The 15,613-nt window shown below is 43.3% G+C and overlaps 1 protein-coding gene across 1 annotated transcript in view; it reads right to left on the reverse strand.

Annotated features, from left to right (window-relative positions):
* LOC122925799 (cathepsin E-A-like) overlaps positions 1-14,869 on the reverse strand; it is a 28,157-nt gene extending 13,288 nt beyond the window's left edge. The window contains exons 1-2 of the mRNA XM_044277157.1: positions 14,787-14,869; positions 11,595-11,772 (exon numbers count right to left, since the gene is read on the reverse strand). Coding sequence (XP_044133092.1) covers positions 11,595-11,772; positions 14,787-14,842 — 234 coding nt within the window. The 5' untranslated portion in view covers positions 14,843-14,869. The remainder of the gene's footprint in view (positions 1-11,594; positions 11,773-14,786) is intronic.
* Between the last annotated feature and the right edge of the window lie 744 nt (positions 14,870-15,613).

A 15,613-nucleotide genomic window follows, 5' to 3' on the forward strand; every position in this document is an offset into this window, starting at 1 on the left:
CTTACTTAAGGGGGATGCGCAGTCATGGGCTATTTCTCTGCCGACCGGATCGCAGTCTCTCCGGTTGATAGATTAATTTTTCGAAGCTTTGGGTCTTATCTATGATGATCCGGATTGGACCTCTCTAGCCGAAACAAGCTGTGCGGCCTTCGTCAGGGTGATCGTTCCGCTGAGATTTATTGCTCTGAATTTAGAAGGTGGGCTACGGATACGGAGTAGAACGATCCTGCCCTCCGTAGCCAGTTTTGTCAAGGGTTATCAGAGCGGCTGAAGGACGCCTTGGCCTTTCATGAAACCCCAGTGTCTCTGGAGGCTGCTGTGTCTCTGGCTATACGCATGCCTGAGAGAGAGATCTAGGGGCCCCCATTCTCTGGACGTACTATCACATGATGTATCGTCCTCCTCTGATACTTTGGGTGAAGCTACTCCTGGGTTTATGTCTGGGGACGAACCCATGCAATTAGGGGGAGCTACTCCTGGATCCGCTTTTAAGCATACTGGTAATAGGAAGGGAGTGTGTCTTTTCTGCGGACAAAAGGAACATTTTATCAGAGTATGTCCATGCATTCAACGGCAAAAAGAAAAAAGAGGGACATTTAATTCCCATCTGACTCTTGGAGGGGTGAGAGCAAAGTCAGAAAATGTGCATTTGTCTTTTACTGGTAGTACCCAATTTTTCCTGGCTGCTGAGGTGGCGCTAGAGTAAAAAACTGTGAGGATTGAGGTGTTTATCGACAGCGGGGCCAGGGTGAACCTGATTGATGCTCAGTTCGTCCGTATGCACGGGTTGTCACCGAGTTCATTGGAAAAAACATTTCTGTTTTTGCTATTGATTCTGCACCTCTAGCTCATAAGTGTTTATCTCAAGTGATGCATGATATCAAAATTAAGAGTGGGACTTTCATCAAGAATTTATCTCTTGTTTTGTGTTGGAGGGTCTTCCTGCATCTGTGGTTCTGGGTTTACCGTGGTTAAGCAAGCACAATCCAACCATCGATTGGCAAGCTAAACAGATTCTGGATTGGGGTGATTATTATATTGACAATTGTTTGAATACATATTTTTCTGTTTTAACTACTAAGACATTACCCTCTTTTATATCTGATTTTGCCTACCTGTTTTCTGAGAGTGGTTGCCAGGATTTACCTCTGTATCGGGAATATGATTGTCCTATTAATATTATTCCCAGAGCTAAATTGCCTAAATCTAAGTTATATAACCTTTCTGGACCTGAAAGACTGGCCATGAGAGAGTATATTACCAAGAGTTTGGCTAAAGGACACATAAGACCTTCCAAGTCTCCAGTGGCAGCAGGGTTCTTTTTTGTTAAAAAAAAAAAGGACGGAGGTCTTCGGCCATGTCTAGATTTCCGTGAACTCAATTGGATTACTGTCCGTGATCCTTACCCTCTTCCTTTGATTCCCGATTTGTTTAACCAGATTATTGGTGCCAAGGTGTTCTCCAAGTTGGATTTATGGAGGAAGGGGGGATATAATCTGGTTAGGATCAAGGAAGGGGATGAATGGAAGACTGCTTTTAATACTCCCGAGGGGCACTTTGAGAACCTGGTCATGCCTTTCGGGTTGACCAATGCTCCTGCGGTTTTCCAGCATTTTGTATATGACATTTTTCATCACCTAGTGGGGAGATTTGTAGTTGTGTATTTGGATGACATTCTAATTTATTCTCCAGACGCGGAAACACATCAGGATCACATTGGACAGGTGTTACAGATCTTAAAGGACAATAAATTGTACGCAAAACTAGAGAAGTGTGTTCTTGCTGTACACGAGGTGCAGTTTATGGGCTACCTGCTGTCATCTTCAGGTTGTTGAATGGATCCAGAGGAAGTCCGTGTTGTATTGGACTGGGATCGACCCGAAAATCTGAAGGCTTTTATGCCGTTTTTTTGGGGTTCGCCAACTATTACCGAAAATGTATTCAGAATTATTCGACAATAGTAAAACTCTTAACTGACATGACTAAGAAAGGGACAGATGTCTTAGTGTGGTCTGATTCGGCATTGCGAGCCTTTTCTGCTATTAAGGAATGCTTCTCTTCTACCCCTATATTGGTGCAGCCGGATGTATCACAATCTTTCATTGTAGAAGTGGACGTGTCCGAGGTGGGGGTAGTAGCAGTTTTATCGCAGGGCCCGTCACCTGGTAAATGGCATCCATATGCCTTTTTCTCTGAAAAAAACTCTCTTCTTCAGAGGGAAATTATGATGTGGGTAACAAAGAGTTACTGGACATTAAGTTGGCTTTTGAGGAATGGCGTAATTGGTTGAAAGGGGCTATTCATGAGATCATGGTGTTCACAGATCACAAAAACCTGGCTTACCTGGAGTCAGCTAAACAACTGAACCCGAGACAAGCCAGATGATCTTTATTTTTCACCAGATTTAATTTCATTGTCACCTATCGTCCTGGGATTAATAATGTCAAGGCAGAGGCCTTGTCACGTAGTTTTCCTGTAGGTGGTGATTTTAAAAATCCGAGTCTGATACTGTCGGAAGGGGTGGTGATATCCGCTCTTTACCCTGACCTACAGGTGAAGGTATTAGAGGCCCAGGGAGACGCACTGGATTCTTGTCCCTCTAGGAAACTGTTTGTGCCATCAGAGTTGTGTCACAAGGTGTTTGAGAAACATCACTGTACGGTGGGAGAAGATCCACTGCCGACCTCATCTCTCGTAGATTCTGGTGGCCAGGGTTGCGTAAGTGTGTTGAGGACTATGTGTCAGCCTGTAGTACATGTGCACTTGCTAAGGTGACACATACTCAGCCTTCCGGATCTTTACTTCCGTTGCCCTTTTCATCCAGACCAGGCATCTTCAAACTGCGTCCCTCCAGCTGTTGTAAAACTACAACTCCCTCAATGCTCTGCTGTAGCCTGATACCTGTAGGCTGTTCGGGCATGCTGGGAGTTGTAGTTTTGCAACAGCTGGAGGGCCACAGTTTGAGGATGCCTGATCCAGACCATGGACTCACTTATCCATAGATTTTATCACTGATCTACCTAATTCTTCAGGAAAGACAGTTATTCTGGTGGGAGTTGATCGCTTTAGTAAAATGGTGCACTTTATAGCATTGCCGGGCCTACCTAATGCTATAACACTTGCACAAGGGTTTGTTGACAACATTGTGAAACTCCATGGCATTCCCTCTGATGTGGTCTTGGATCGTGGGACTCAGTTTGTTTTCAGATTTTGGAAGGCGTTCTGTAGTCGACTGGGGGTACAACTGTACTTTTATTCGGCTTTTCATCCTCAGTCGAACGGACAGACGGAGTGCACTAATCAGAGTCTGGAGACTTACTTGAGATGTTTTGTCTCTGAGAACCAGGAGGAGTGGTCTTCGTTTTTGTCTTTGGAAGAGTTTGCCATAAACAATTGTAGACAGGAGTCCACTGGTAAGTCGCCGTTTTTTTGGGCATATTGGTTTCACCCGCAGTTTGGCACATTTTCTGGTTCTGATACTCAGGTATCCCTGAGAAGGAACGTTTTTCATCATCATTGTTATCTATATGGCAGAAAATTCAAAATAACTTGATGAATATGGCCAACAAGTATAAACGTGTGGCAGACAGGAAACGCATGAATGGTTGGGACCTAAGAGGGGGTGATTCTTTGTGGCTGTCCACAAGAAACATTAAGTTGGAAGTTGGGTTCAAGATTTATTGGTCCATATAAGATCACTGCCATTATTAATCCTGTCGCTTATTATAAGATGAAATTCTGAGTTATAACATTCCTTAGACAACTCTAAAATGGACCTAAAGCTCAACTGAATTCAAATCAGGGCTCTTTGCACGCAAACCCTTTTTTTTCTTTGGTGTGCGTTCTTAATTTTTTGCGAATTTTATTCCATATTTTTGGCACATCTTTGTGGCCATTTAACAAACTATAGAGCAAGTCTTTTTCTTGTCCATATTTGTGGATGAGAAAAGTCATCTCTGTTGATGACAGTGAGAAATATGGAATGCAGATGAAAGCAATGGAGGACATTTATCAATAATGGCGTAATTAGCGTAAAAAAAATACTAACACTACAAATCAAAAGTGGTGATTTGTTTCACCTCATATATTAAAAAGTGCACGCCACTTTTAAAATGTGACTTTATTATCCCTCTATTTCTCTCGATTTGCAAAATTTTAAAAGGCATTCCGTTTTGCTTTCCGTCATAATAGAGGTCTATGGGAACCATAACCGACCTGTCTGGTTCCCATTATGCAGAACGGACAAAGAAGTCCTGTCAACAGGACTTTGTTTTCAGTCTTGCATAATGGGAACCAGACGGATCCGTTATGATTCCCATAGACTTCTATTATGACAGATTAAAACTGAATGCCTCTTAAAGACTTCCATTTTGACTTCCGTCTTATGGATTTCGTTATTTTCCTTTATAACCATGTTATAACAGAAAGCCATAATGGAATACATAACGCTGATGTGAACCCACCCTTACCTATCACTTTTTCCCACGACAAGTTGGTTTTCTTTTCATAAATGAGGCTTTTTGACAAAAAGTCAGATCTTTATGCCATAAATGCGACTTTTTACACAAAACACCACCACATAAGCTGGCTTATTTGTCTGCAACAATTTGAGACATTTCTGCTGATAAGAGGATGATAAATGAGGCGTAATATACGCCAATTTGATAGCCCCGCCCAATTTGACATTTATAACTAATTTCTGGCATGATGCATTATTTATGGTGAAAATTCTGGACAAAACAGTTGATATATTTGGCGCAAATCAAAACACCCTTCTTTTTGGTGCATTTTCCGACATAATTCTGGTGCAACGTGCTTAATAAATGTCATCCTTTGTGTATCTTGCGGATTCATATTTTGCTGAAATTCGGACACAGCAGTGTGCATTATGTCTAGAAAGGATTAACAATTCAGACAAATCATTTCTATATAAGACAGGGCCACCATCAGGGCAGTACTGGCAGTACTTGGGGCAATATACAGTAGGGAGCATTATTATTGGTGATAGCATTATAGGGGTCATTATTATTACTGGGGGCACTATAGGGGCATTATAATTGGGGGCATAAGGGGCATTATTATTAATGGGGTGATTTAAGGGGCATTATAGAGGGCATTATTAGTACTAAGGGTGATATTTTTTCTACAGTATAGTATTTGGGACCATTATGTAGCACAGCGGGCACAGAGTTGGGATGGCACCGGGATGACACTGTTAGGACACCAGGATAGGAAGTCTGTGTTAAGAAGGTGAGGAGGATGATGGTGAAGAATCTAAAATGTCTGTGTAACAAATTCTGCAGCGATGTGATATCTGAAAGAAGTAATCATGGCGGTCTGGTCCAAATAGAGCAGATGAGGAAAGAGAACATCTAAATTAGAAGATACATCAGTGGATATAGGGATGTGCAGGGAAGGGGTTAGACACCTGTGGGGCCCCACAGAACTTGCCTGTATGGGGCCCTGAAATTCCTGATGGCAGCCCTGATTAAAGGGAATTTAGGACAACATGACTGCTTTATTCCAGAAGCAGCATCACATCTGAGTTGTGTGGTATTGTTGCCCAGCATCTTTGAAGTGAAAGGTGCCAGGCTGCAATACTAGACACAGTACATGGACAAATCTGGCGTTGTTGGAGAAAGCAGCCATGTTACTCTAACAAACCTTTTAAGAAACACATCTGCCCTTCATAGCTTGCTATAAACCATATGTTCCAAAATTAAAGCATTATCTCTCACAGTTTGAAGTGCGTCTTTTCTAGCACATGATCTGTATCTATTTTGCAACTGTTTCAGATGACTAAAATAGAATGTGACATGCCAGCCTCTTGTGCTACAAGGCGGGCACACAAACCTTCCAGTGCTGTATTAGGTTACAGATCTAGCGCTCACTTTTCCTTATCTCCTTAAAAGGAGACTAGGAATATACCACATTTCGGTAAACCATGAAAATATCTACAAAATGTGGGTACTGCTGGAATAATTATTATAATAGGTTATGAAAACAATCTAAGGGTGTATGCAGAGGTGTAGCTAGGGGCTGAACACAAGGGAGGTGAAAAATACATCCATTGCACGAGTGGGCCCTCAACCCTGGTAACGCCACACTATAACCACTACCAATACGACTAAATAGTGACTGAATATTACCACCATACTGTTACTAAACAAAAAACGCGGTCCAAAAACTAATATTACTCCCATACAACGGTAGTTATTAGTTGTAAACTGGTACTGCAGAACATATCAGTGATTATAAAGCGTGTGAATTATATCCAGTGATTTACAGTTGAAGTCTCTGACTGGAATAGTTTACTTGTCCCAGCTTTTCCACATGGCCCAGACTACAATGACGACTGCCATCCTCTACTCGTGTCTGCAGAATTTGCAACAGAGAAATCTTTGGATCCTCACTTTTCCAGCATCCACTCAAGCTTTCTTAAACCTACACAACCTCTTTCCTGCTGACACCCTTAATCCTGTGCTTGTTGCTGCCTCATATGCTCTATTACTGTACCTGCTGTGTGGCACGGAGCCAACAAGTATTGTACATAAGATAAAATTACGTAACTATAGTAAACCCATAAAACAGCACCACATAGACATCACCCCTGAAAACAATTGTGCCAGATACATAGTGCTCCCCAAAAAGTGTTACCCATGTTGTGCCCTGGACAACACAGTAAAAATGCCATGTTTTGTACCCCACAGTGTGATAATGATCAACTCAATGTCAAAAAAGTAATAATGCCCAGCATTGTACCCCTTTTGTGGTATTCATGACCACTAAGTGCACTGTTACAGTAATAATAACCCTATAGTACCCTCTAGAAAGTAATGTGTGCATCCTAGAATTTAATAGGACCCCCTTTTTGTCCCTAGACAGTAATATTGCTCCCTGAATGCATTTAAGGTATTAAGCCCCAATAAATGCCCTAAAAGATAATTCAAACTGAGCTCCCTTTAAAAATGAATAATGCCCCCTCATATCCATTAAAAATAATAATGCCCACTAAACAAATGCCGCATGTGACCCCCTAAAAAGAAATGCCCAAGGAATGCTCCATGTGCTTCTTTATGAAATAATAATGCCCCTTTTGTCCCCCCATTAAGTAACACACAGGGAAGTGTGGCTGCCTCCATGTTTGTCTTGCATTCTAGCCTACTATCTTTCCAATGGTATTGTTAATTAGAGCAGAATATAGCTATACCCTAGGTCAGTGATGGCGAACCTTTTAGGGACCGAGTGACCAAACTGCAACCCAGAACCCACTTATATATGGGAAAGTGCCAACACTGAATACTACAGTCCAGTATAGTATATCTTCCATGTACTTTATCATTTAGCTATAATAGCCTTACTACATTCAGTGCGCTGCCTGTGCTGTACATAGTGCGCCCTGCACTGATGAATGGCAGGAAAAGTCTAAGGGATATTGGAACACCATAGACCTTATCCAGGGAGTGGGTCCCCACATAGAGGGCTCTGAGTGCCGCCTCTGGCACCCGTGCCATAGGTTCACCACCACTGCCCTAGGTCCTACTATCCCTGAGTTAAGTCCCATCTTTAAGAGGTAATTTTTTTTTTTTGTGGACGGGATCATTCATTTTGTCAAAATATTTGCGAAGTTCCTCATATTCTTGTATGAAGTGAATATATTTTAGTAAAATTTGCAATCTATATTGCAATGTGTGTGCTGATTTTGTATTTCAGCCACAGAGGTGCAACGTTTATTTCATTTTATAGGATATGATGATTAAATGGGTTGTTGTTTTTTCACTTCTCTGGTGTCATCAGTTTAGTTAAAAAAAAATCACAGTAAATCAAAGGGTAGAAGTATAACATATGGACTCAATGGGCCATTTTTTATTATATTGAAAAGGGTCCCTTTTAGGCTTTTTGCACACAAACGTTTTTTTTTTCCATTTACGTTCCATTTTTTGCATTCCGTATACGGTCCGTATGCCTTCCGTTGCCGTATTTCAGTTTTTCCGTTCAAAGATAGAACATGTCCTATTATTGTCCGCATAACGGACAGGGATAGGACTGTTCTATCAGGGGGCAGCTGTTCTGTTCCACAAAAAACTGAATGATCCTTTTTTTCCAGACTGCAAAATACAGAAAAAGCCATACGGTCGTGTGCAATAGGCCTTACTCCATCACCTTCACCTAGATCCACAACTTCACCTGGTGGAATGAAAGTCAGTTGATCATCAACTTCCCACAAGGTGGAGCTGCCAAAGGTGGGATCCCACCTATAAGATATTTTGGTATATCCGGTGAATTACATTAGATATATTAAGAAACTGAGACGTTATCTCAGAGAGAAGGTCAGTGCAAAATTTGAGAGCAAACATTTTCCTCATTGTGTTTTTAATATGGTACCATAACTATTGAATTATACCCACTACTTGTACATATTTTTTTTTACAAGTAACTCCAATATTGTCCAATATGTGATGATGTGCTCATTATGTTTCGGTATAGATTTACTTAAAGGATTTATACTGTGCAACATTAAAGGACATCAACGCTGCACAAATATAATGGCTTTAAGAAGATCAAGTATCAAAGCTTGAGAATGTACAGCCTGCTGAAGAACAGGCAGAATGGAAGAATACGGAGTCTGGCTTCCATCACCCTGTACCTCATTCACATCTATGATTAGATATTTATGTTGAGTGATTCCTGTTTATAGTAGCAGTTATAGCACATTCCTGCCCATAGGTGTACATCAAGTGTACGTCATTTTGATCTTCTCTCCTTAACACGGGATTTTCTCATAGCAGAGCATGCTCTTATTCACAATATGTCAAAATATTCATACAACATCCTGCTCCTTCTGTCAAGTGATGTGGGTGGAATCCAATAGCCCAACACAATGTAATTTGCAACTGAAAGATCATTCATTAGAGGCCTTCATACTGAACTTAGCATTTTATGAGATTAGAAAAGTATGGATGCTTTATTCCAACACCATTCTTGACCAAGGGCTGTGTTTGGTATTGCAGCTTGCCACCATTCTTGTGAAAAAGATTGACCCACACCAACACGCCGTGGACAATAGTGGCGATATATGTTACAGCAGGAATTTCCAACTTGTGGTCCTCCAGCTGATGCAAAGCTACAACTCTCAGCATGCCCTGGTAGCTATAGGTGGAAGACATTCCTGTGTAAATGTGTAAATCTCAGTCTTAGGGCTCGTTCACACGACCGTGTGAAGCCCATGCTGTGGACCGCAAATTGTGGTCTGCAATGCACGGGCACCGTCCGTGGGGCTGCTGCATGGGGATCGTGGACTCATTCACTTGAATGGGTTCGCGATCCCTCCGTTCCACAAAAAGATAGAGCATGTGCTATCTTTTTGCGGTGCGGAAGCACGGAACGGAACCCCAGGAAGCACTCCGTAGTGTTCCATTCCATGCTTCCGTTCCGCACCGTTCCGCATCTCCGATTTTGCGGACCCATTGAAATGAATGGGTCCCCATCCGTGATGCGGAATGGCCATGGAACGATGCCTGTGTATTGCGTATCCGCAAATGCAGTCCGCAATACGGCAACGGGCATCAAACGTTCGTGTGAATGAGCCCTTATAAAGTGTTTTTTTTTTTTATATATGACAGATTTTTAGCTTAACACCTATTAGTATTTTTGTATCAAAAGAACACAAATACTGTACATGAGGGAACATCAGGGGTGGATTGGCCATAGACCTTACAGGGAAACTTCCCAATGAGCCCTTCTCGTGGCTGGCCAGTAGATGTTCTTGGGAATTTATTATATGCTTTTGGCGGCAGTATTTTGTGATGGACTGTGGTATTTGGCTCTGTTGGGGTGGTAAAATGTGCCACAATATGGTATTGCTGGTCCTGCCACTTTAAGTTCCCAGTCCGCCCCTGGGGAACATACACACATACCGCATTTTATCCTTTGAATTGGTATTGTACCATGAATTGTAAAGCTAAATGCATGATTCTGCTGTTTTCCTGTTACCACAAACAGGGACACTCGCTCCTCACTGGAGACAGCAGGACCTTATGCTCGCAGCGTGGTGACATCACATGATCACATTGGGAGTGTCAGGTCTTGCTGCCTGCACTGAGAAGCGATTGCCCATGCTTGTGCAAGTGGATGGGGAGAGGAATTTTCAGCACAAGCAGAATGGGGGCCACAAAGGGGGGCATTATTCCTACTGGGGTGCACAAGGGGCCATTAATTATACTAGGAGCACAAAGGGGCATTAATCATACTGGGGGGCACTAATGAGGGCAATAATCATACTGGGGACACAAAGGGAGCATTATTGATACTTTGAGGTACTAATGGGGGCCTTAATCATATCAGTCCCACAAACGGGGCATTAATCATAATGTGGACTCTAATGGGGGGAATTAATCATACTGGGGGGAATTAATGGAGACATTAACCATACTGGGGGCACTATTGGGGGCATTAATCATATGTCCAGTGGGCACTATGGTGGGCATTATGTTTACTGTAAGGGAATTATAAGAGTTAGGATGAAATTCAATAGCTATTTTTAACACTCATTTAAAGGGAACCTGTCACCTCAAAAACGCATATAAAACCACCAGCATTACCCCAGTAGCAGTAGTCCCCAGTCTGTAGTCTGATGCTCCATAGATTCAAAAAATGATGTTTTAAGCACCATCAGCGCTATCTTGCTGGTCAGCTTGACGTCAAGGGGGCAGCGGCTTCCTTGCTTCAAGTCAAGGTAAGCACACTCCCTAATGTCCCCTCTTTTGTGAGATTGACAGCCTGCAGTCCGGCCAGGATCGCATAAGTCTTGCGCATGCGCTGTGCGCTCCTTGGTTAAGCTCAATCCTGTCTCAAGCAGCCGCTGTTAGCCGGGTTTCAGCAGGTTTACACATACATGACATACAGAATATGTGCCTGTGTGCATAAGCCATTACTTTTTATATGGGCTTAGAAGAATTATGCTTTCAATTTTGAAAACAAACAATTGTTTGATTACCCTTAATTCCCTTTTCTAAATATATCCAATTAAAATATTTTACTCACATGCATTTTAATATCAAAAGACTAATAACGAGTTGAAATCCCCAGTGTCCCACACTGTTTGTACAGTCAGTTCCTAAGGTCCAGTGCAGGGGCAGACTGAGAACCTGGAGAAAAAACTAAAAGTGGCCACAGTTTGTAGGAGAGTCCAAAATAACTGAAAGTGGGGCAACACAAGTAGGCAGGGAGAGCAGAAGTAGGCGGTCCAGCAGTATTGTACTACAGCACAAAATACCGCCCAAGCAAAACCAAATACACAGTGCAGCATAAAATACAGCCCTATGACCATGCTCAGGATGGCGATACAGTTGAATTCAGGAGGGCACATGGGGCTGCTGGCCAGGTGCATAAGTACATAATGCTCCTAGCATTAATTACTACTGAGAGCATCAGATCATTATGTACCTGTCCAGCAACTGCAAGGAGGGATCCAGAACCCCTCCCCCCAGGCATTGGTCCACCAGAAAATTTCCATGTAGGGTATATGGCCAGTCCACCCCTGGTCCAGTGTTTTATACAACCTGGATCTTTATGGTTATTGGAGAAACACTTACATTCATGTAGTCAAACAGATATTCTGCTGTTGATCCAGCTGCAAATGAGAGGGGATCTGGGAAGCATTGAGTATACTTCTGGGCAAAGGCATGAGATTGGTGATGTAACCAAAATTCCTCTAGCTCATTCCTTTGCCGTAGCTGCTGACGGATTGTTTGGACTTTTACTAGAGGAATTCTGAAAGAAATAGTCAAATATTGTTTAAATGTATTCTGTTTTTCATTTCTAGACCAAGTTTAAGGCCAAGTTAAAGGTGGACTGAGGAAACCGGCCCCAGTTCTTCCACAACCCATATGCTCCCAATTATTGAATATCATTAGGGACATAGACAAATTTCATTTTCCCTTTAAGTAACTGGAATTAAAACTGCACTTTTATCTTTAATTCAATAAAACTTTCTAACCAACAGAAAAGAGTTAATAACTATTAACCATGCATTCCCAACCATGTACTGCACTTTATTGATAATATACTGTATAGTCACTGTATTGCATAAATCACAATATAGATGCTTAACTACGGCATAAACTGATAGCCTCATTGGAGTTAGGCCTCATGCACACAACCGTTTTTTTTTCCGGTCCGCAAAAACGGGTTCCGTAGTTCTGTGATCCGTGTCTGTTTTTTCTTCCGTGGGTCTTCCTTGATTTTTGGGGGATCCACGGACATGAAGGAAAAAGTCGTTTTGGTGTCCGCCTGGCCGTGCGGAGCCAAACGGATCCGTCCTGACTTACAATGCAAGTTAATGGGGACGGATCTGTTTGACGTTGACACAATATGGTGCAATTGCAAACGGATCCGTCCCCCATTGACTTTCAATGTAAAGTCAGGGTATATTTTAACTTGAAGCGTCCCCATCACCATGGGAACGCCTCTATGTTAGAATATACCATCGGATTTGAGTTAGATCGTGATAACTCAGATCCGACAGTATATTCTCACACAGAGGCGTTCCCATCGTGATGGGGACAGTTCAAGTTAGAATATACTAAGAACTGTGTACATGACTGCCCCCTGCTGCCTGGCAGCACCCGATCTCTTACAGGGGGCTGTGATCCGCACAATTAGCCCCTCAGGTGCGGCACCTGAGGGGTTAATTGTGCATATCATAGCCCCTTGTAAGAGATCAGGGGCTGCCAAGCAGCAGGGGGCAGACCCCCTCCCTCCCCTGTATTACATTCATTGGTGGCCAGTGCAGCCCCCCCCGCCCCCCACCCTCCCTCCCTCTACTGTATTAATTTCATTGGTGGCGAGTGCGACCCCCCCCCCCCTCTACTGTATTAATTTCATTTCGGCGTATTGCCAGTGCGGCCCCCCCCCCTCTCCATCATTGGTGGCAGCGGAGAGTTCCGATCGGAGTCCCAGTTTAATCGATGGGGCTCCGATCGGTAACCATGGCAACCAGGACGCTACTGCAGTCCTGGTTGCCATGGTTACTTAGCAATATTAGAAGCATTATACTTACCTGCTGCGCTGTCTGTGACCGGCCGGGCGCTCCTCCTACTGGTAAGTGACAGGTCTGTGCGGCGCATTGCTTAAAGCACAGACCTGTCACTTACCAGTAGGAGGAACGCCCCGGACGGTCACAGACATTGTAGCAGGTAAGTATAATGCTTCTAATATTGCTAAGTAGCCATGGCAACCAGGACTGCAGTAGCATCCTGGTTGCCATGGTTACCGATCGGAGCCCCAGCGATTAAACTGGGACTCCTATCGGAACTCTCCGCTGCCACCAATGATGGGGGGGGAGAGGGGAGGCCGCACTGGCCACCAATGAAATTAATACAGTAGAGGGAGGGAGGTGGGGCAGGGGGGTGGCTGCACTGGCCACCAATGAAATTAATACAGTAGAGGGAGGGAGGGAGGGCCGCACTGGCCACCAATAAAATTAAAACTGGGGAGGGAGGGGGGTCTGCCCCTGCTGCCTGCAAGCACCTGATCTCTTACAGGGGGCTATGATACGCACAATTAACCCCTCAGGTGCGGCACCTGAGGGGTTAATTGTGCGGCACCTGAGGGGTTAATTGTGCTGATCACAGCCCCCTGTAAGAGATCGGGTGCTGCCAGGCAGCAGGGGGCAGTCATGTACACAGTTCGTAGTATATTCTAACTTGAAGCGTCCCCGTCACCATGGGAACGCCTCTGTGTTAGAATATACTGTCGGATCTGAGTTTTCACAAAACTTAGATGTGAAAAATCTTTTATGCAGATGGATCTTTGGATCCGTCTGTATGAAAGTAGCCTACGGACACGGATCACTGACGCGGATGACAATCTTGTGTGCATCCGTGTTTTTTCACGGACCCATTGACTTGAATGGGTCCGTGAACCGTTGTCCGTCAAAAAAATAGGACAGGTCCTATTTTTTTGACGGACAGGAAACACAGATCACGGACGCGGATGAACAACGGTACATTTTCCGAGTTTTCAACAGGTTTGCAGAAAATCACGGAAAACGGAACAACGGACACGGATGCACACGACCATTGTGTGCAACCGCGGCTGTTGTTCCGTTTTCCGCGGACCCATTGACTTTCAATGGGTCAGTCGAAAAATCGGAAAATGCACCTTTTGGCATCCGCGTCCGTGATCTGTGTTTCCAGTCCATGAAAAAAATAGGACCTGTCCTATTTTTTTCACGGCCAACGGTTCACGGACCCATTCAAGTCAATTGGTCCGTGAAAAATCACGGATGCACACAAGATTGTCATCCTCGTCCGTGATCCGTGTCCGTTTTTTCCTATCATTTCAAAGGCAAACTTGACTTAGATTTTTTTTTTCATTTTTCATGTCCGTGGATGCTCCAAAAATCAAGGAAGACCCACGGAAGAAAAAACGGACACGGATCACGGAACAGCGGAAACCGTTTTTGCGGACCGCAAAAAAAACGTCCGTGTGCATGAGGCCTTAAGCTAAGAGAACCACAATGCCCCATCACAGGGAACCCTTTTCTCATTACAATAATAGTAATACAGACATGAACAAAGTACGGTATATTCTCTCTATTACTCCCACAAGCCTTAACTCTTAGAATTCAATAAAGTTCACAGCCCATTTCTAACCATTCCAGTGCATTAAGCAGTTTGCTAAATACTCCAATGCTTAATTTAGCACAATGTTCTGTAAATGCCATAGAATACATTACGGCCACTAGTTGGATACAACATACAAAGCAGCTAATGTGTTCTTACCTCTGCAGGGCTGTATTAAGATGAATACAGGCTATGAGCACAATTGCGAGCTTCATTGCTAATCACTAATAAGTGGAATGTTTGCCTTGTGTTTTGTATATTTGCTAAGGTCATTATGTGCTTCTACCCAGGTCAATCAATGACCGCAGGGCATTAACCTGCTCAGTGATTGTGCAATATTCAGAGAATAGGAGGTGTTGATACAAAGCTTATGCAAGGTATTAAGAATGCTCCATCTCTACATATATTTATAGTCAAGATACCCATATTGATCAGTAAGTAACACCCTACAACTTTTCTTATGTATTACCCCTATTATGATTTATTTATAAATGGAGCCAGGAAATCCTGTTCTCCTGCTGCCACAGATGTGGGGACCCCACCTAGCAGACATTTATGTCCAGTGGCTTAGCGTGAATTGCCCGCACCCGGGGGAAGCCAAGTATTGCACCCCATACCCTATGGATACTCCCATTTTTATATAGAATCATGCCCTACAGTATACCAAGAGTAACATTAACAACAATAACATTATATAAAGGCCACATAATACTTCTCCACTATGACCATGCCCATTTAGGTCACAATCATTAATAATCCCGTTTAGGTTTCCACTCAGTGACTCACAGGTGATGCCTCCTCTGACTGGAGTCGCTCTCTTTCCTTTTTTTCTTAGTCTTGCACAGATCACTGTGATGACTTCTTCTGACCACAACTCCTGCATAATTCGACACACAGAACGTCTTATGTCCCCACTCAGTAATCATCCCAATTTAGGCCATAATCCCACTCAGTAGCCATTTCTATTTAGGCCCCAGTAGTTATAA

Source organism: Bufo gargarizans, chromosome 2 (genome assembly GCF_014858855.1).
Source record: "Bufo gargarizans isolate SCDJY-AF-19 chromosome 2, ASM1485885v1, whole genome shotgun sequence".
Classification (NCBI taxonomy): Eukaryota; Metazoa; Chordata; class Amphibia; order Anura; family Bufonidae; genus Bufo; species Bufo gargarizans.